The 22,437-nt window shown below is 42.6% G+C and overlaps 1 protein-coding gene across 1 annotated transcript; it reads right to left on the bottom strand.

Moving 5' to 3' along the window:
* Positions 1 to 2,159: 2,159 nt before the first annotated feature.
* LOC126990173 (peptidyl-prolyl cis-trans isomerase-like) lies at positions 2,160 to 19,614 on the bottom strand. Its single transcript, XM_050848725.1, has 3 exons — positions 19,600 to 19,614; positions 18,451 to 18,747; positions 2,160 to 3,289 (listed from the first exon to the last, which is right to left on the bottom strand). Exons 1-3 carry the CDS (start codon positions 19,612 to 19,614, stop codon positions 2,804 to 2,806), a joined length of 798 nt encoding a protein of 265 aa, XP_050704682.1. The 3' UTR covers positions 2,160 to 2,803.
* Positions 19,615 to 22,437: the final 2,823 nt, after the last annotated feature.

The following is a 22,437-nucleotide window of genomic DNA, read 5'->3' as shown; positions in this document are numbered from 1 at the left end:
TATTTTTCACTATTACTTTTCACCGTCGCTGCCATGTATTACAGGTCAAAAGAAGAAGAAGAAAAGGAAAACAACACCGGGAGATCTACAATTTTCATAGACTTGATAAAAAGATTTTTGGACTGTGGTTCCACAGCACGGGGTGTTCTCTTATCTTGTTAATCAAGTAGTAAGCAAAGCAGCTCTGCCAGTCCATTTTACGAGTCTCTTGGCGGGCCATCTTCCACTGCTCCTCACTCCTCAGCCACTGCCGTCGTCTGTTTGTTTACATGCAGCCGTTCGGTACCCACGTACCCACGCTCGTACTCACAACCGTTTTCCATTCATAAGGACAACCAACAACTCGCTCCCGGTTGGGCATACAGGCAACCGCGGTTGTCCATAGCCCCAATGGTTGGACACCGCCTTTTAAGGCAGCACGCATGACGCCGACGGTAGGTAGACGTGACCCGTACATGTCAAAGCAACGCGAAACTCGTGATGGTAAGAATTTAGGACTAAGCGCTAAACTCGAGGATCGCGAAACTCGGATAGCGCGAAACTCGAGAGGGTACTGTAGATAAAATCTGGCTACAATGAGGAAGGTGGTGCCTTCTGACACCCTCACCTTTGAGTGACTAATACTTTTTTTTTATAAAGTGGGACCAGATGCCTCTCCAGTAAGTCAACAAGGCATACACAATCATATGTGAAAACTTCATGCCAATCAGATAAATACAAATGGCAAGACATGGATGAAATGGAAAAAAATCTTTAAAAAGACAATATCTTGAAAGGTGTTTTTTACACCAAAAATTTTCAGAAAATCGGTAAAATATCTGACCAACTTTTATTAGGTATCAGTTAAAACTACAACTAAGGGGCAATTTTTTGTATTTATAAAATTTCAAAAATTGAAATAACTGGACACAGCATGGAGAAAATTATAAGTGAAAAGAATTGCATTTTTTTTGACAAAACAATTTTTTTTTTTTATAAATGCCAAATGTAGATATGTAAACAAAGTTTCTATGGTACTTTTTTCAAAGCAATTAACTGAAAAATAAAGTCTGAAAAAAAAACTTTGAGTCTCCCCTCCGCTTCACCCAAATTTCATGAAATTCACAGAATATCATACAATTACACCAACAAACAACATACTAACCCTTTCATGCACCACGACGCGATTCGCGGCAAAACGGAATCGTCTACATGAGATTTTGACTAATCAACAAAAATAAAGTATTTTTCAGAAGCGTGTCAAATTTTTTTGCGTCAAAGATCCAAGCTAGACCTATAAAATAAAATAAATGTCAACTCCCCTCGTGCCGTTAGATTTGAAGTGATAATTGCCCGTGGTTTAGTTGCCTCTCAGCAGGCAGCCTGTGAGCGCGACTGTCGTCCCTTTAATTTTTTTTTTTCAGTCGATAAACTTCGCTATTTATTTGCATTTCTTGATTTTTTTTCTTTCATAGGGCAGAATAATCTCTTCCAAAACCAACGATATATAATAATGCTAGGAAAAATTAATACTCGTGGGTGAAATCGATAAAAATTTTCGCTGCACCTTCAGGCCATTCCGCGAGGCCCCCGAAGGAGCCCCAGACGGATGTCGCAGTGGAAAGAAAAACTTATTAAACTTTTGGTGCATGAAAGGGCTAATATTTCAAAGCTATTGGACGAACCATATGCGCAGGAGGACCCCCGTAGTCGCCCGCCTTGGAGCTACTTCCCACCTTCCAACTCTCATAACAACCTCCACAAGATGTGGGTTAAGAGAGTACCCTGACTCAGTACAGTCATTTAGGGAAGTGATGTTACAGCTTACCGTGGGTGCGGAGGCATCAAAGGCAGGTCTTGCTTCAGTGGTGGTGCTGTCTTTTCGGACAACAGGGCCATGTGGTAGATAGTACGTAGTCGAGACAAGGAATTTTTAATAATTTATGGGGGTTGCGTCACAACCTCCACACGCCGTAGGTCGAGGACCGTGTAACCCGAGGGCCCCAGTACCATCCTACACTACCTGGACCTCATAGTCAGCTGCAGCTGACAGGAAAAGACCTGAAATGAATTTCTGCACACACACACACACACACACACACACACACACACACAAAAAAAAAAAAAAAAAAAAAAAAAAAAAAAAAAATCTAAGAATATGAAAAATGGAAAATGGAAAATGAAAAATCAATTATACAAATCCAGTTTCAATCAAATTGTTTTTATTTTTATTGTAGAAATCAGATTTTTTCCCACCCCTGGAGGTCACAGCACGGCCATTTAACAGAATGAAACAACAGTACACAAATAGGTCCAGCGCAGACATTGTTTCCTTTATTCTAAGTAAGGTGTGAAGAGAATTCACCAAACACTGGTTTAATGAATGCTTTGATAACTGACAATGTTTTCCTTCAAAATTGTCAGAAGAAAAGGGAAATTCACAGCAAAAGAACACTAAGTAGCTAGTTTGAGTAAAAGTGGGTAAACTTTAATTTTCTGTCCTTTCCCAGTGAATAATGTAGTTATACATGATTTTTCTTAATGCACGGTCTAATTTGAAACCTGACATCCGTGTATAAGGAGGGATTACTGTAGTGCACAAAACATCATGCTCAGTGTTACAAGAATTGAGCAAGACATTATACTAAACTTGATGTTACAGAAAATAAAAAAAATACATTAAGAAAACAACCACAATCTCCTCCATAATGTTGTTGTGGTGGTGGTGGTGGTGGTGCAGGCCAGTACCCTCACAACACCACACCACAGTCCACCACAGTCACCTTCATAATGGTGGTGGTGGTGGTGGTGCAGGCCAGTACCCTCACAACACCACGCCACAGTCCATCACAGTCACCTCTTTAATGTCGCTGTGCTGGGCTGCCTCGGCCACCACGTGCAGTCCCTCCACCACCTCACCGAAGACATGAAACCTCACATCACCATCCTGACAGTCCCGGGTGGTGATGCCAAACAGACCCCCCCTATACCCCCACACAACCCCTGCCCGGCCTGAACTCCGGTACTCACTCTTATCAAGGCCAGGCAGCAGCACACAATCCCCCTTACCATCATTACTTTTGTAGTCCCCGCCCTCCACACCCTCTCCCGGCCTCCCCTTGTTCCGCACACTGAACAACCTGGAGCCGCGGTAGGAGGGGCCGCGCTGCCCCGTGCACAGCAGGATGAACTGCTGGCCCCGCGGGGTGTCGGGGCTCAGATGGATGTGGACCCGGCGCGGCGCACAGCCCAGCCAGGACAGGTCCAGGAACACCGTGCAGGGGAGGGAGGGCGGCACGACCTGGCTGACCTGTACACACAACACAACAGGTGGTGAGGCACACACACACACACACACACACACACACACACAAGCGTAGGAGCCAAGATGTGAGAAAATTATATAAAAAAACAGATGGGTGGAATATTTAGAAAGCAACAGTATATTAACAAATAGTCAATTCGGATTCAGAGGAGGGTGATCTTGTGTAACTAATCTGATAAGCTTCTATTCAAGAGTAATTGATATACGTAATACAGAAGAGGGACGGTTGGGCGGATTGCGTGTATCTGGACTTAAAGAAAGCGTTTGATAATGTGCCCCACAAGAGATTAATATGGAAACTCAATCATGTTGGAGGTCTGGGAGGTTCAATGTTGGATTGGATTATAGACTTTTTAACGAAGAGAGAAATGAGAACAGTAATCAGGAACAATAAATCAAGCTGGACGGAAGTGACTAGTGGAGTCCCCCAAGGATCAGTGTTGGCTCCGATTATGTTTACAATATATATAAATGACATGACAGAAGGGGTGACAAGCTATATGAATATGTTTGCTGATGATGCTAAAATAATGAGGAGGGTGGCTAATGAAGATGACTGTGTAGCACTGAGCCAAGATCTCGATAGAATAAGCAAATGGTCACGCAAATGGGAAATGACATTCACTACAGAGAAGTGTAGCGTGATGGTGTTCGGTAAGAGCAGTAGACGAATATCGGGGAACTACTCTCTGAGTATTGAAAGAATCATGAAAAAAATTAAGAAAAAGATCTGGGAGTGATCATAACAGACAAGTTATCCTTTGGAAAACATATAGAATGGATAACTGGGGAAACATACAATCTTCTTAGAAACATAAAAGCAGCATTTACATATTTAGATGAAGAAATGGTGAAGAAACTAATAACATCGATGATACGTCCAAGACTGGAATATGCAGCATTAGTGTGGTCACCTAGATTGAAGAAAGAAATTAGAAAGTTGGAAAGAATACAAAGAGCAGCGACTAAATTATAAGAAACTCTGAGAGAACATACTTATGAAGAAAGACTGGAGAAATTGGGACTAACAACACTGGAGAGAAGAAAAGAAAGAGGGGACCTAATAGCATTGTACAGGATACAAGAGGGATTGGAGAAATTGGACAGAAAAGACCTAGAGGTACGTGACAGAAGTGTGATAAGAGGCAATGGTAAGAAATTGAAGAAGAGCGACTGCAGGAGAGACATCAAGAAATACAGTTTTCCATACAGAAGCATAACAACATGAAACGGACTTGACGAGGAGACTGTGTGCAAAAACGATTCATGAATTTAAAGCCAAACTGGATAATAAGCGTTATGGAGACGGGACAGCACGAGCCTAGTATGGCTCTTTTCCTGTATTTCACAACTAGGTAAATACAACTAGGTAAACACACACACACACACACACACACACACACACACAACAGGTGATGAACACACGCACACACAATAGTTGATGACACACACACACACACACACACACAACAGGTGATGAACACACACGCACACACAATAGTTGATGACACACACACACACATACATACATACACACAAGATGGCGGACTGACACAGCTGATCTCCAGACGTGCTCCAAATTCACATCACAGTTGCGTGGGATTAAATCCTGGACGTGAATTACTAAGGTGGGAGCCGTGCTAGGGTATAATCGTGCTGTCCCGAAGAAACAAGGGCTGTTGACAGTCTACAACATCGAGAAATGAGCGAGGAGGAGGCAGGGGCGGCGGCCTTGCCGACCCCGCCGGCATTGTTTACACCGCCGAGCGCAGGGGTCAGGACAAGGCAAGCAGCAAAAAGGCAAGAGTTTGAGTTTGAGGGCTTCACGGATGACATGGAGAGACCCAGAGACAGAGACGGTATATATATATATATATATATATATATATATATATATATATATATTTTTTTTTTTTTTACAGCTAAGGAGACAGTTCAAGGGCGTAAATAAAAAAAATAAAAAAAGGCCAACTACTCAATGCTCCCGAACAGAGGTCAAAGGAGTGTCCAAAAACAGAGGTCAATTTCAGGAGGAGAGGTGTCCTGATACCCTCCTCTTGAAAGAGTTCAAGTCGTAGGCAGGAGGAAATACAGATGAAGGAAGATTGTTCCAGAGTTTACCAGCGTTAGAGATGAAAGAGTGAAGATGCTGGTTGACTCTTGCATAAGGGGTTTGGACAGTATAGGGATGAGCATGAGTAGAAAGTCGTGTGCAGCGGGGCCGCGGGAGGAGGGGAGGCATGCAGTTACCAAGTTCAGAAGAGCAGTCAGCATGAAAATATCGATAGAAGATAGAGAGGCAACATGGCGGCGGAATTTGAGAGGTAGAAGACTATCAGTATGAGGAGGAGAGCTGATGAGACGAAGAGCCTTTGACACCACTCTGTCAAGGAGAGCTGTGTGAGTGGACCCCCCCACACATAAGATGCATACTCCATACGAGGGCGGACAAGGCCCCTGTAAATGGACAGCAACTGTGCGGGGGAGAAGAACTGGCGGAGACGGTACAGAACGCCCAGCCTCGAGGAAGCTGATTTAGTAAGAGATGAGATATGAAGTTTCCAGTTGAGATTTTGAGTTAAGGATAGACCGAGGATGTTTAGTGTTGAGGAAGGTGATAGCTGAGTGTTGTTAAAGAATAGGGGATAGTTGTTTGGAAGATTGTGTCGAGTGGATAGGTGGAGAAACTGTGTTTTTGAGGCATTGAAGGACACCAGGTTCCTCTTGCCCCAATCGGAAATAATAGTAAGGTCTGAAGCTAAGCGTTCTGTTGCCTCCAGCCTTGAGTCGTTAAGTTCCTGTAGGGTGGGTCTTCTATTGGCGTAGGAATGGATAGGACAGTTCGTTTTGGAAAGAAGATCATCAATGAACAACAGAAAGAGAGTGGGAGATAGGACAGAACCCTGTGGGACACCATTGTTAATAGGTTTAGGGGAAGAACAGTGACCGTCTACCACAGCAGAAATAGAACGGTCAGAAAGGAAACTGGAGATAAAGGTACAGAGAGAAGGATAGAAACCGTAGGAGGGTAGTTTGGAAAGCAAAGATTTGTGCCAGACCCTATCACAAGCTTTTGATATGTCCAGCGCAATAGCAAAGGTTTCACCGAAACGGCTAAGAGAGGATGACCAAGAGTCAGTTAGGAAGGCAAGATCACCAGTAGAACGCCCCTTGCGGAACCCATACTGGCGATCAGATAGAAGGTCAGAAGTGGAAAGGTGCTTTTGAATCTTCCGGTTAAGGATTGATTCAAAAGCTTTAGATAGACAAGAAAGTAAAGCTATAGGACGGTAGTTTGAGGGATTGGAACGGTCACCCTTCTTAGGCACAGGCTGTATGAAGGCATACTTCCAGCAGGAAGGAAAGGTAGATGTTGACAGGCAGAGGCGAAAGAGTTTGACCAGGCAGGGTGACAGCACGGAGGCACAGTTTTTAAGGACAATAGGAGGCATTCCATCAGGTCCATAAGCCTTCTGAGGATTGAGACCAGAGAGGGCATAGAAAACATCATATTGAAGAATCTTTATAACAGGCATAAAAGAGTCAGAGGGGGGATGAGTAGGAGGAATATGCCCAGAATCGTCCAGAGTGGAGTTTTTAGAAAAAGTTTGAGAGTTCAGCCTTAGAGATAGATGAGATGGCAGTGTTGTCGTCAGGACTGAGGAGTGGAGGGAAAGATGAAGAAGTGAAGTTGGAGGAGATGTTTTTGGCTAGATGCCAGAAGTCACGGGAAGAGTTAGAGAAAGCAAGGTTTTGGCATTTTCTATCAATGAAAGAGTTTTTGGTTAGTCGGAGAATAGATTTGGCACGATTCCGGGCAGAAATGTAAAGTTCATAATTAGCATTAGTTTGAAGGCTCTGGTACCTTTTGTGAGCTGCCTCTCTATCATTGACAGCACGAGAACAAGCGTGATTAAACCAAGGCTTTTTAGCGTGAGGAGTAGAGAAAGAACATGGAATGTATGCCTCCATTCCAGAGACAATCACCTCTGTGATGCGCTGAGCACACACAGAGGGGTCTCTATCCTGGAAGCAATAATCATTCCACGGGAAATCGGAAAAGTACATCCTCAGGTTGCCCCACCGAGCTGAAGCAAAATGCCAGAAGCATCGCCCCTTCGGTGGGTCCAGAGGGTGTACAGGAGCGATAGGACAGGATGCAGAAATAAGATTGTGATCGGAGGAGCCCAATGGAGAGAACAGTTTGACAGAATAAGCAGAAGGGTTTGAGGTAAGGAAGAGGTCTAGAATGTTGGGCCTGTCTCCAAGACGGTCGGGAATACGTGTAGGGTGCTGGACCAACTGCTCTAGATCGTTGAGGATAGCAAAGTTGTAGGCTTGTTCACCAGGCTGGTCAGTGAAAGAGGATGAAAGCCAAAGCTGGTGGTGAACATTGAAATCTCCTAGGATGGAGATTTCAGCGAAGGGAGAGTGGGTCAAGATGTGCTTCACTTTAGAGTTCAAATAGTCAAAGAATTTTACATAGTTAGTAGAGTTAGGTGAGAGATAAACAGCACAGATGTATTTAGTAATAGAATGACAATGAAGTCTTAGCCAGATGGTGGAAAATTCTGAAGAATCAAGGTTGTGGGCACGAGAGCAAGTGATGTCATTGCGCATGTAGGCGCAACATCCAGCTTTGTATTGAAATTTAGGATAGAGATAGTAGGAGGGAACAGAGTAGAGATTGCTGTTAGTAGCCTCAGAAACCTGTGTTTCGGTGAGGAAGAGAAGGTGAGGTTTAGAGGAAGAGAGATGGTGTTCCACAGAATGAAAATTAGAACGAAGACCGCGAATGTTGCAGAAATTGAGAAGAAAGAGGTTTGAGGAGTTATCAAGACACCTCTCAGGTCGGCAGCCAGAAGGGGAGTCCTCCCTGGGGGAATTTATGGTCATAGACTTGGAAAGGGAGATGAAGGATATGAGAGATAGAATGGGGACGCTGGAGAGAGAGGTGGACGTTCTGAAGACAGAGAAGGATGTTTGGAAGAATGTGTATAATGACCTGCACAAGCAGGTAACATTGAACCAGAAAAAGGCAGAAGACGCGGAGGTTAAAGTCAAGGAATGAAAGGAAACACATAAAGTCTGGAAGGAGGAACAAGAAAAGGAGAATGTTAGCTTTAAGAAAATTGTGGAGGAACAAGTCAAGGCTAAGGATGCAGCTATAACTGAAAAGGTGATCAAGGTGATAAAAGAAAAACCAGAAATAGTGAGGGACTCCGCTGAAAAAAAGAAGTCTGTAGTAGTGGTGGGCATTAATGAAGAGCACGTGCCGATCAGACATACAAGGGAAAAGAAAAAGAGGAAGGCTGTGGAGCAAGTAATTGAAGCAATTCAGGAAGGTCATGAGCTGGCAGGGGAGATCGAAGAAGTATTCAGGCTTGGAAAGTATGAAGAAGGAGTCCAACGACCAGTTAAAATTAGATTTAGGTCTCAAGTGGCTGCAAAAGAAGTGGTGGGAAAGTCATGGAAGTTAGCAAGAACAGAGACCTACAAAAAAGTCTGGGTAAGAAAGGACAGAAGTGTGGAGGAAAGGAACACGATAAGAGAAATGAAGAATCAAGCCAATGAAAAGAATGAAGTAAGATCAGAAGAGGAAAAAAAGAAGTTTTTTTCTGGAGAGTGATAGACATGGACCTAAGGAAGTGGTACAGAAGGGAAGAGGTGACAGCTTGAAGGTGGCATACACTCATGTGAACGGGTTAATATCGTCAATGTTAGAAATAGGGGATTACCTGAGTAAGGAAAAACCAGATGTTATGGGGATTACGGAAACCAAATTGACTGGTAGTATAGATGCATTTAACATAGGGGATGGTAAATATAATGTATGGATGAAAAATAGAGAAAATAAACAAGGAGGAGGAGTGATGCTATTGTTGAAAAAAAAATGGACAGTGGAGGGTGTCACCTATGGCGAAGGGGAAGCGGAGGTCTTGAGTGTGGGAATAAGACTGCAAAGGGGAGGATGCAGAAATATCGTAGTGGTGTATGTCCCTCCAAAAACCAATTCATGGACAGAATTGTACAAGAAGAAGCTGGAAGACACATTGGATTGCCTAAGGAGATTGCTGGAGGATAAGGATAAGATTCTGATAATGGGGGATTTTAGTTGTAAGGAAGTGTCATGGGAAAACTGGTCAACGGAAGGAAGTGAAGCTTCATGGGGGAAAAAGGTTTTGGAATTGGTTATAGATAACGTCCTCACACAGTGGGTAGAGGAAAATACAAGATTCAGAGGAGAAGACGAGCCATCTAGATTGGACTTGATAATCACCAGAGAGCCAGATAGCATAGAGGAGATGAACTATAAGAGCCCTATAGGGAAGAGCGATCACGTACTTATCGAGTACATATTACGAGGAGGTAAAATAATCAGGAATGAGGACTACAGGAAAGAATGGTATAACTTTAATAAGGCAAATTTTGAACGACTTGGGAAACATTTTGAGGAAGCACAATGGGATACGTTTTTTGAGGCTGAAAATGTAGAGGAAAAATTGTGAGTATCTGGACTTAAAGGCCTTGTTTGATAAAGTACCACACAAGCGATTAATATGGAAACTTAATCATGTTGGAGGTCTGGGTGGTTTAATATTGGATTGGATTATGGACTTTTCGACGAAGAGAGAAATGAGAACAGTAATCAGGAATAATAAATCAAGCTGGATGGAAGTGACGAGAGGAGTCCCCCAAGGATCAGTGCTGGCTCCGATTATGTTTGTAATTTATATTAATGACATGACAGAAGGGGTGACAAGCTATATGAATATGTTTGCTGATGATGCTAAAATAATGAGGAGGGTGGCTCAGAAAACAAGCAAGAGAGTAGCGTAGAAGCAAGGCACTCACGCGTAGCGGGAGTGCCACGGGACCAGATGCCTTATCATTCTCCAGTAAGTCAACAAGGTATACACAATAATATGTGAAAATTTCATGCCAATCAAATAAAAACAAATGGCAAGACAGGAATGAAATGGAAAAAAATCTTTAGGAGCCAATATCTCGAAAATTAGTTTTTAAACCAAAAGATTTCACAAAATCGGTTAAAAGTCTGATCGACTTTTGTTAAGTATCAGTTAAAACTACAACTAAAGGGCAATTTTTTGTTGGGAATAGATTTTCAATAATGTCAAAAGAAAACGGAACACAGAGTGGAGAAAATAATAAGTGACAAAACATTGTAATTTTTTTCTTCAAAGACAAAACAAAAAATAAAAAAGTTACTTCCAACAAAATGTAGATAGGTAAACAAAGTTTCTATGGTATTTTTTTCAAACCGATTAACTGAAAAATAAAGTCTGTGAAACAACAAAAAAAAGAAAAATACGCTTTATTTGAGTCTCTCCTAAACTTCACCCAAATTTATGAAATTCACAGAATATCACACCTTTACACTTACAAACAAAATCCTAATATTTCAAAGCTATTGGAGGTGGGGGACGACTACGGGGGGTCCTCCTGGGCATATGGTTGGAAAGTTTCTTTTAGTCGGCGCAACATCTGTGGTCATATACCGGAGAGAGACAGGAGGGGGAAGGAATTATAGGAGAAGGGAACAGATCCCAGGAGACGGGACACAACCTCCGATTAATACCTGGTACCCATTCACTGCTGGGTGGACAAGGGCGTAGGGTATCGGAAAACCCGCCCAAATTTTTCCACTCCGCCCGGGAATCGAACCCGGGCTTTCTCGGTTGAGCCGAGTGTGCTAACCACTGCACCACGAAGCCCCCTTGCGCATATGGTACATCCAATAGCTTTGAAATATTAGGATTATGTTTGTAGTTGTAAACGTATGATATTCTGTGAATTTCATTAAATTCGGGTGAAGTTTAGGAGAGATTCAAACAGAGTATTTTTTTTTTGTTTGTTTCACAGACTTTATTTTTCAGTTAATCGTTTTGAAAAAAATACCATAGAAACTTTGTTTACCTATCTACATTTTGTTGGAAGTAACTTTTAAATTTTTTGTTTGGTCTTTGAAGAAAAAAAATTACAATGTTTTGTCACTTATTATTTTCTCCACTCTGTGTCCCGTTTCCTTTTGAGATTATTGAAAATCTATTCCCAACAAAAAATTGCCCTTTAGTTGTAGTTTTAACTGATACTTAACAAAAGTTGATCAGCCTTTTTACCGATTTTGTGAATTTTTTTAAATTTAAAAAACTAATTTTCGAGATACGTACCCAGAAAGGTACAGTCACCTCTTGATTGACACGAGTTTAAACAATTTTTTTTTTATTTAACACGAGTTTATATTTAAGGAGATACGATTAACTAACGCGATATTTTTGAGTTAACGCGTGTTTAATCGATGACGTCACGAACACCCACGCTACTTCTGGGCAGGGATCCACAAACATACTCACTAACTACGAACTAATATAACTACGCACTATTGATTTAGCGACCGACGTTTACTTCAGATCCACAAAGCAACCCTTGTAGTTGAAAAACAATGATGAACTAGGTCATCGCAAAGCCTGTTACGTTGTTCGTTATCGGCCTGGGCATATGCGTTATATGAAAGCGAATGTGACTGCGATATCATGCGCATCGGCCTATGATATTCGCGCGATTCATTTGTTGATAGCGCGAAGATGACCAGTTAATTACATATATACAGTGAGTTCGACGCAGCGGTATCAGTCACCTTAATTACTCACTTAAATAAGCGCTAGTTATCTTCGCGCTTACAATCAAACGCATTTGCGGGTACAGTCGGGTTATTCCTTTCGGTCGGTAACGGCAGTGTGAACAACGTCGTGTTTCCTCTCTTACCACTACCCTGCTACTGTCCCTTTCTGTCCCTTTCTCCTCCTTGCTCAACCCTGCACCAGAGGGGCCTCCAGCAGGCGTCCCGAGTCAGCATTTCACTCATCTCGCCGCTGTCTCGACACTTTTCCCGTGAACATCTGGCGACACTACCGCCTCGCACCACCGCACTATCCCGCTCGACTATCCCGACATAATTCAGAAAGTCATTAAATTCATATAATCCCTACATACATATCTACCACATTAAGCTATCATATAACCCCTACATACATATCTACCACATTAAGCTCATCATTCGCCGCGGAGCTGGAACAGCGGCTACAGTAGCAGAAGTGTTCTGAACGTCTAGTATCCTCAAAGACGTTGTGAACATGCAAATCAGGCACAAAATAACACGCCCCACAATATTTGTGAGAAGGGGTGACGGACCCGACAAAGTCTCCCGACAATTTGGTGCTTTGATCGGTACCACGGTCCCAGAGGTGGCGTATAAGAATACACCCTTTGTGACTGTCGGAACTGTGGTAGCCACGGGCACGATGATTGTTGAAGAATATCATTGTCGGATGTGTGGGGACTGTGGTTACAAAAGTTTGATTTAAGAATACGGCCCTAAACGTCACATCGACGTCACGAGAAGATGAGTGGGGCGGGGCTAGCCTCGCTCACAGTGCCTTTAACTTTCAGCCAAGTTTACCCTAAATTTACTCTTATAAGTGCTTCATTATCCACATGTGACACCAAATCATATTTTTGCCCATTAGGTCGGGGTCTCAAACATCCACTGCCAAAATAACATCCTTGTCCGACGCCTTGTTAAAGTTTTATTTGCGAAAAACAGGGGAACACGGCCCCTGAAACCGTTAGTAGGTCGCTGATTGGTTGATGACGTCATTGGCCTTGCAACGAATCACAAGCATGTTTACAAAAAAGAAGTTGGAAGTTTTGGATCAGTATGCTAGGGGAGAAAAGACCGCTGTGATAGTGAAAGTGACTTTTTGAAGCTTTGAAATCGGTGTTAGTGGTGAAGACAGTGACATCAACAACATTGAACTCCAACCCCTCGATTTATCAGGAAGGCTGAGCCCCGTTATTGTGCAACCTCAGTTTGATGGCCATCCTGTAGCTCACTCTCATTACGGTTATGGTGGAAGTGATACTCAGGGCCCTGAGGATGCATCCCACCACCCTTCAGGGTTATCAAAGTGAGAACATGAGGGTAATGAAGGGGTTTGTAGCGGGGCCCAGTGCGTGTAGGGGCCGGGAGGGCGGCTGCCAGCCACAACCTACGCAGCGTTGCCAACACAGGCTTGCTCTGACCTAAAAGTTACTGCGTTTCATCACGTCTCCACGGAAACATCACATGACATAGAGACTTGGGGTTTGAGGCAGACTGAAGAGGAAGGATGGATTAAGCGAATGCTTATAAATCTAAAGCTACTGGCTTAGGCAGAGCCGTAAAATTGATAATAGAAAGTGACCAATTTTCGGGAGAGCGTCAGAACGCGGGGTGATGAGGGACGGTGGCCAACGCAAGTGTTGAGTGCTGAAAGTGAAGTACAAATGTAAATAAAATGAGAACGTGTGTTTTTGTTGTTTCCGTGACCTACTAATGTATTAATAATGTTTTTTTAAGGTTAGAGTAACAAAATCCCCAAAATAGGCAGACTTTCCCAGTGTCCAGGAACGTAACCCATTACCATTGTTTCCTATGGGGAAATTATGTTTAAATAATGCAATTTTAAATAACACATCTCCAGGAACGTAACCCTCGTGTTAATCAAGAGGTGACTGAAAAGAACATAATGTATAAATCAAGAAGGGATAAGGATGAACTAATATCAGTGAAGGATTTACTGAAAAACCTGAATGATGAAAAACTACACAACCTTGAGGAGGAGGTGGAAGAGATTGTTAGGGTGGGCCCTTACATAGAAGGTAAAACGAGGCCAGTTAAATTAAGATTAAAATCACAGAAGGTAACAGAGGAAATATTGTATAGAACAACTAAGCTAAGGGATATAGATGAATGTAAGGAAATATATATAAAGAAAATTAGAAATGAAGAAGAAAGGAAAAAATGAATGAAATGCAAGCAGAGGCAAAGGAGAAAAATAGTGCAAGATCAGAAGAGGAAGAAAATATATTTTTTGAGAGAGCTTTGGAGGACAGGGTGAAGAAATGGTACATAAGGGAAAAGCCGAAAGAGACAAGAAACTAAACAAAATTGGAACAGCTAAGGGTTTAAGTGTGATGTATACCAACGTAGATGGAATAATACCTAGAAAATTGGAATTACAAGATTACCTAAAGGAAAAAGAGCCCAAGCTTGTGTGTTTAACGGAAACAAAGCTAAAAGAGGACATTCAAATAGTGTTTAACAATAACTACAGTGTATGGAGGAAATATAGGAGGGGTAAAGGTGGTGGAGGAGTGATGATAATGACGAGAAAGGAGTTGATGATGAAATCAGTAATATATAGAGAAGAAAAAGCAGAAATAGTAAGTGTTAGGTTGGAGAATAAAAACAGAGAAATGCTGACACTAATAGCAACCTATGTACCACCAAAACAAACTCATGGAACAGAGAAGAATATGAGACGATGATTGAGGATAACATTCAGTGTTTGAGTAGGTTACTTAAAGCAAATAAAAAAGTCTTGTTGGTTGGGGATTTTAACTGCAAGGAGGTAAATTGGGAAACATTCGAAGGTGGAGGAAGTGAGATGACATGAGGGGAAAGATTTTTTAAACTGACCATGGAAAACTTAATGATGCAGTGGGTGACTGAAAATACAGGATACAGGAGTGATGATGAACCAGCAAGACTGGACCTGGGACTGACGAAGGGAGTGCACCTGTCAAATGAATTAAGATATGTGTGTCCCATGGGAACAAGTGATCATGTAATAATAGAGTTGGAAACCAATGAGGACGTCACTGAGGAAGACGAATCATACAAAGGAAAAAGGAGAAACTACAGGAAAGTGGACATAGAAAATCTTAAGAAATATTATGAAAAACTGGACTTGAAAAAGTTAAAAAGAACAAACGAGGTGCAGGAAAAGTATGATATTTTTATGGAGGCATATGAGACATGAGTCATGAAATATGTCCCATTATATAAACCCAAAGAAAGAGGAAAGAAAGATTGGTTTAATGCAAGATGTGTGAGTGCAAAGAAAAAAAAGAGACAAAGTGTGGAGGAGATTGAAAAGAAACAAGAATTAAAGGAATAAAGAAGATTTTAAGATAGCAAGAAATGAATATGTGAAAATTAGGAGGGAGGAAGAGAAAGGATACGAAAAGGATATTGTTGAAAAGTATGAGGAGGAACCTAAATTGTTTTATAGATTTATAAATGGAAAAATCAAACTAAAAGAAAAAATTGAAAGACTGAAAGATGTAAATAAGATAAATGAAGATCCTAGACATGACTAAGCTGCTAAACAAGAGGTTTCAACAAGTTTTTACAAAAGAATCACAATTTAATGAACCGCAAGATGATCAGATAAATGTTGAAATGGAGGAAGTAATAGTAACTAAACAAGAGATATATAAAATAATGGAAGAGCTGGAAGAGAGGAAAGCAATAGGACCAGATGGAGTCTCAGGTTTTATATTGAAAGAAGTTAGAAATCAGCTGGTCGGACCGGTATATAATATAAAATGCTCAATATCAACTGGTAAAGGAATGGCGAAGGGTTGAGGTGGTCCCTATATAAAAGCGGAAAAGGAAGAACCTCTGAACTATAGACCAGTATCACTAACCAATATAGTTTGTAAAATATGCGAAAAAGTGATAAAGAAACAATGGACAAAATTTCTAGAACACAATATATTTACAGGAAAACAGTTTGGCTTTAGAAAAGGGTGCTCATGTGTAACAAACTTACTGAGCTTTTACTCAAGAGTGACGGACATAACACAGGAGAGGAATGGATGGGTAGATTACGTGTAATTGGACCTGAAGAAGGCTTTCGACAAAGTTCCACATACAAGACTACTATGGAAGCTGGAAAATAGAGGAGGATTGAAAGGGAAAATGAAGAACTAGATGGAAAATTACTTAAAGGGAAGAGAAATGAGAACAGGGGTAAAGGACATGAAATCGGAATGGAGAATTGTAGATAGTGGAGTGCTTCAAGGATCAGTACTGGCACCAATACTTTTCCTAGTATATATAAATGATATGCCGGAGAAAGTAAGCAGTTACATGAGCCTGTTTGCAGACGATGCAAAATTGCTGAGACATATAAGAAATAGTAAAGATTGTGAAATTCTGCAAGAGGACCTAAATAAGATTTGGGATTGGAGTAAGAAATGGGAGATGGAGTTTAATGTGAAGAAATGTCATGTAATGGAAATGACAAAGAGTGAAGGGAGACCAAAATGGACATATAGAATGGGAGACGGAGAAATATTAAAAATTGAAGAAGAGAAAGATCTGGGAGTGATAATACAAGATAATCAACAGTCAGAGTCATGTAAAGAGGATATTTGGAGATATGTATAGAATGATGAGAAATATAGGATTAGCATTCCACTACATGGATAAGGATATGATGAAAAAGATAATAACCACTATGATTAGACCAAAATTGAATATGCGGAAACTGTGTGGTCTACCCAAAACAAGAAACACGTAAAAAAACTAGAAAGAATACAAAGGATGGCAACGAAGATGGTTCCAGAACTGGAGGGATTGTCATGTGAAGAAAGGTTAAAGGAAATGGACCTACCAACATTGGAACAAAGAAGAGAAAGGGGAGACCTAATACTAATTCATAAATTATGGAATAAAATGGAAGAAGTAGATAATGAGGAGTTGCTACCAAGAGAAGGAAGAAACATCAGCAATGCACGAGGACACAGTAAAAAATTGAGGAAAGGAAGATGCTTGAGAGACATAAAGATATATAAATAGCTTCCCGCAAAGAAACACAGAGGTTTGGAACAGACTAAGTGAGGATGTAGTATCGACGAAGAGTGTGCACAACTTAACCCCTCACTACGGCCGGGTCAAAAACTGCGCCTCAAGGCCAGATCCGATTGCCGCTGCCGCCAGCCAAATTTCAAATGTCGCTATTGAATATAACAAGTTTTCAGCCATAAACCAACATAATCATCATGTAATATATATGAAACATGCAGAATCAAATGATGCACACAGAAAACTCACCACGGTTGGCAATACAATAATAGGGCTAAAACCCCGCCAGATCCGATCGCCAAGCACTAAATTTCAAATGTCGCTATTGAATATAACAAGTTTTCAGCCATAAACTCAACATAAACATCATGTATTATATATGAAAACATGCATAATTAAATGGTGCACATAAAAAAAAAAAATTAATTGATAATTTCGAGATGTATGCATAAATATAGATAAAATAACTTGTATATTGGCTAAAGCGAAGCAGAACGCAGTATGCGCGGCCTCTGATATGGGTACGGGCACGCAAGCCGCAGTATGCTGCCTTTCTGGATATGGTACGGCACGGCGGCGACGCAGTATGCGGTTTTCTGATATGGTACGGGCTACACGGGCGACGCAGTATACGCGCTTTCTGATATGGTACGGGCTACGGCGACGCAGTATGCGCGCCTTTCTGATATGGCACGGCCACGCAGACGCAGTATGCGCTGGCTTTCTCTGATATGGTACTGGCCACGCAAGGACGCAGTATGCTCTGATATGGTACGGGCCACGCAAGGACGCAGTATGCGCCGCTTCTGATATGGCACGGTTACGCAACGGGCTACGGACGCAGTATACGGCCCTCGTGTTGAATGGGTTAAGGAAAAAATGGACAAGTACATATATGGAGACGGGACCACACGAGCATAGCTCAGGTCCAGTAAAAATATAACTAGATAAACACACACACACACACACACACACACACACACACACACATGTAAAAAAGGAAATATAGAGACAGGAGGAAAGGGTTGGAAATGCAAATTTCTGTTAGCAGAAACTGCCAACCTATACAGGAGCTTCTAGAACACCAGAGGGAAAGGCAGGAAAAGGCTGTGGCTGAGGTCACTAAAGCTCTGAACACAAGGCAGGCCCTGGTGAGGGACGCAGCAGACAAGAAGCAGCGTGGGACAGCTATTGGCCGGAGGACAAACCAATGCCGGCCAAAATAGAGAGGCAAAGAGGAGGGCTGGGACTGGCCGAGGCCGTGGCACTGCAACCTTGAGGGCGGCCCCAAGCTGCTGGGAGAAGAGGTGCCTGGGTTGGGAAATGTGTGGCAGGGAATGTGAGGCCACTCAAAGCTAGGATGCAGACACAGATCATTGAAACTCAGCGGCCGCCTTCCCCCCCAGGCAGGGCCAAGTCCCCAGCTCACCTGCAGGGTTGCAGCGCCCCGTGGCAGGGGGTGCTCCTTCAGGGCGTGGAGGCACGGCCGGCCGGCTTCGAGGCTTATTCTTGCATGTCGGCGCTGACCTTCCACCTGGTGCACAGCAAACACCCGGCCAGCCTGCAGCAGGGTCCTAACGTGCTGTGTCAGGCTGCGGAGGTCCTCAACCTGCAAAGGTTCCCAGTGGAGGGAAGGAAAGAGCAGGAAGACCACGTCAGGCTGCTGCCTTGGCCGGCAGAAAACAAGAGTGTGTAAAGAAAGCTGCTGACTCCTTAGGGAGCTTTGCTTATGAAGCTGAACTCAAAACTCACTGATGCACTAACAGAAACACCAATTATGCCGTGACAAGGTGAGGTGACTACTGGTAACTCACTGAGGCACTAACAGAAACACAAATTATGCCATGACAAGGTAAGATGACTACTGGTGCTGTGTTGAGGTAAGGCAAACACAGCCATCACACAGTGACAAACTAAGGTAAGTCTGCAGTGCTGTGTTGAGGTGAGGCACACACAGCAATCATACAGTGACAAGCTAAGGTAAGTCTGCAGTGCTGCGTTGAGGTGAGGCAAACACAGCAATCATACAGTGACAAGCTAAGGTAAGTCTGCAGTACTGTGTTAAAGTGAGGCAAACACAGCAATCACACAGTGACAAGCTAAGGTAACTGCAGTGCTGTGTTGAAGTGAGGCTAACACAGCAATCACACAGTGACAAGCTAAGGTAAGTCTGCAGTGCTGTGTTGAGGTGAGGCAAACACAGCAATCACACAGTGACAAGGTAAGGTGACTGCAGTGCTGTGTAGAGGTAAGGCAAACACAGCAATCACACAGTGACAAGGTAAGGTGACTGCAGTGCTGTGTAGAGGTAAGGCAAACACAGCAATCATACAGTGACAAGCTAAGGTGACTCTGCAGTGCTGTGTTAAAGTGAGGCAAACACAGCAATCACACAGTGACAAGCTAAGGTAACTGCAGTGCTGTGTTGAGGTGAGGCAAACACAGCAATCATACAGTGACAAGCTAAGGTAAGTCTGCAGTGCTGTGTTGAGGTGAGGCAAACACAGCAGTTACCTTAGCTTGTCACTGTGTGATACAGTGACAAGCTAAGGTAACTGTAACTGTGCTATCAATATACCTCATTATACCTCATTGCAAGTACGTAAAATATGAATATATAAGGAATTTATATGGTGCTATAAGGGTAAACTTGTATGGTGCTATTAGAAGACAACATAGGTTGTTGAGAACGCCACGCACAACCGGCTACATTCCATTGTTTGGGTAGGCGGTCTGTCGCTATGAGTGGATAGAATGGTTATTTAGCTGATGGAGTGGTGATTCAACTGTGCACTGGAGGTCAGTATCTTTTGCTAATATTTATGTCATGACACAATGTCAAGCTATGTAGTGTTCACATACTATGTGTAAGAGTGTTAACCCCTAAAGGACCGGAGGCGGCTATAGCCACTTTACTGGGGAGGGGGCGGAGGTAATAACCGATTTCCTAGTTTTACGCTAAATGTAGCTACTTTTCGCCTTTTTTCTTGGTACACTCGATGGCAACAATGTTCATGAGCCACTTGCAGCACTTATCGCTACTCTTTCAGTCTCTCCCACACTCTTACCATGTAAGGAAGCACTGACAGTGATTTGGACGTGTCCGATTCCCTGACTGCTCCCCACCGCCCGGTCACCTCAACGCCATGAGTGACATGACACTGACACGTTTTTGTTCTTGTTCTTGTTAGTTGTCTTATTTTTGGTCTTGTTTTTTTATTATAAATAGAGAAAAAATAAAATAAAATACTAGATTGTAATAAGTGTGATTATTATTTTTACCATATCTACTGCACAAACTTTTTTTTTACAATAAAGGGCACAAAAAAAGGAAAATAATAAAAAAAGGCCGCTACTCGCTGCTCCTATAAAAAGAATCAAAAGAGGTGGCCGAAAGAGAGGTCAATTTCGGAAGGAGAGGTGTCCTGATACCCTCCTCTTGAAAGAGTTCAAGTCGTAGGCAGGAGGAAATACAGATGAAGGAAGATTGTTCCAGAGTTTACCAGCGTGAGGGATGAAAGAGTGAAGATGCTGCTTAACTCTTGCATAAGGGGTTTGGACAGTATAGGGATGAGCACGAATAGTAAGTCGTGTGCAGCGGGCCGCGGGAGAGGCATGCAGTTAACAAGTTCAGAAGAGCAGTCGGCATGAAAATATCGAAAGAAGACAGAGAGGCAACATCGCTGACGAATTTTAGAGGTAGAAGACTATCAGTAGGAGGAGGAGAGCTGACGAGACGAAGAGCCTAAATTCCACCTGTCCAGAAGAGCTGTGTGAGTGCAGCCCCCACACGTGAGATGTATACCATACGAGGGAGTGACAAGGCCCTGCACATGGATAGCAACTGTGCGGGGAGAAGAACTGGTGGAGACGATACAGAACGCCCAACCTCGAAGAAGCCGATTTAGCGAGAGAGATATGAAGTTTCCAGTTGAGATTTTGATTTAAGGATAGACGGAGGATATTTAGTGTTGAAGAAGGTGGCAGCTGAGTGTTGTCAAGAATAGGAATAGGTGTTTGGAAGATTGTGTCGAGTTGATAGGTGGAGAAATTGAGTTTTGAGGCATTGAAGGACACAAGGTTCCTTCTATCCCAATCGAAATGATAGCAAGGTCTGAGGTTGCCGTTCTGCAGCTTCCAGTCTGGAGTCGTGTATTTTGTTGGGATGGCCTTCTTTTGGAAAGAAGTTGAATAATGCAGAGGGAGTCATCATGTATGAGTGGACAGGACAGTTTGTTATGGAAAGAAGATCATTGATGAATAACAGGAAGAGAGGATGATAGGACAGAGCCCTGTGGAACACCACTGTTGATAGGTTTAGGAGAAGAACAGTGACCGGGTCACCACCGAGAGATAGAACGGCCGGAAAGGAAACTGGAGATAAAGGAACAGAGAGAGGGATAGAATCCAATAAAGGGCAGTTTAGAAAGAAGGATTTTGCCAGACTATCGAATTGTTTAGATATGTATAGAGCAATTTAGAAAGTTTCACCGAAACGGCTAAGATAGGATGACAAAGAGTCAGTTAAGTGAGCAAGATCACCAGTAGAAAGCCTATTGGGGAATCCATACTGGCATCAGATAGAAGGTTAGAAGTGGAAAGGTACTTTGAATCTTCCTGTTATGATTGATTCAAAAGCTTTAGACAGACAGGACATTAAAGCTATAGGGTGGTAGTTTGAGGGATTGGAACTGTCAACTTTCTTAGGCACCGGCTGTACAAAGGCATACTTCCAGCAGGAAGGAAAGGTAGATGTTGATTGGCAGAGACGAAAGAGTTTGACCAGGCAGGTGTCAGCACGGGAAGCACAGTTTTTAAGGACAATATGAGGCACCCATCAGGTCCATAAGCCTTCTGAGAGTTGGAGGCCAGAGAGGGCATAGAAGATATCATTTCTAAGAATCTCAATAACAGGCATGAAAGAGTCAAAGGGGGGATGAGTAGGAGGAATATGTCCAGAATCGTCCTGGGTGGAGTTCTTACAGAAAGTTTGAGCGAAGGGTTCAGTCGTAGAGATAGATGAGACGGCAATACTCCCGTCAGGGTTAAGGAGAGGAGGGAAAGAGGAAAAAGTAAAATTGGTGGAGATATTTTTGGCTTGGTGCCAGAAGTCACGGAAAGAATTAGAAGAAGCAAGGTGTTGACATTTTCTATTGATGAAAGAGGTTTTGGCAAGTCGGAGAATAGATATGGCATGATTCCGGGCTGAAATGTAAAGGTCATGGTTAGAAGGAGTGCGAAGGCTCTGGAACCTTTTGTGAGCTGCCTCTCTATCTTTAATAGCACGAGAACAAGCATGATTAAACCAAGGCTTTTTAGCATGAGGAGTAGAGAAAGAACGTGGAATGTATGCCTCCATTCCAGCGACAATTACCTCTGTGATGCGCTGGGCACACACAGAGGGCCTCTCTTCCTG

The sequence above is a fragment of the Eriocheir sinensis genome, unplaced genomic scaffold, assembly GCF_024679095.1.
Source record: "Eriocheir sinensis breed Jianghai 21 unplaced genomic scaffold, ASM2467909v1 Scaffold147, whole genome shotgun sequence".
NCBI classification, from domain to species: Eukaryota; Metazoa; Arthropoda; class Malacostraca; order Decapoda; family Varunidae; genus Eriocheir; species Eriocheir sinensis.
This window is presented reverse-complemented; position numbering and strand designations above follow the sequence as displayed.

Coding starts and splice junctions, on each gene's coding strand:
- LOC126990173 (XM_050848725.1), bottom strand. Junction 3,290..18,450: donor GGGGCGCTGCAACCCTGCAG/GTGAGCTGGGGA, acceptor TTGTGTGTACAG/GTCAGCCAGGTCGTGCCGCC.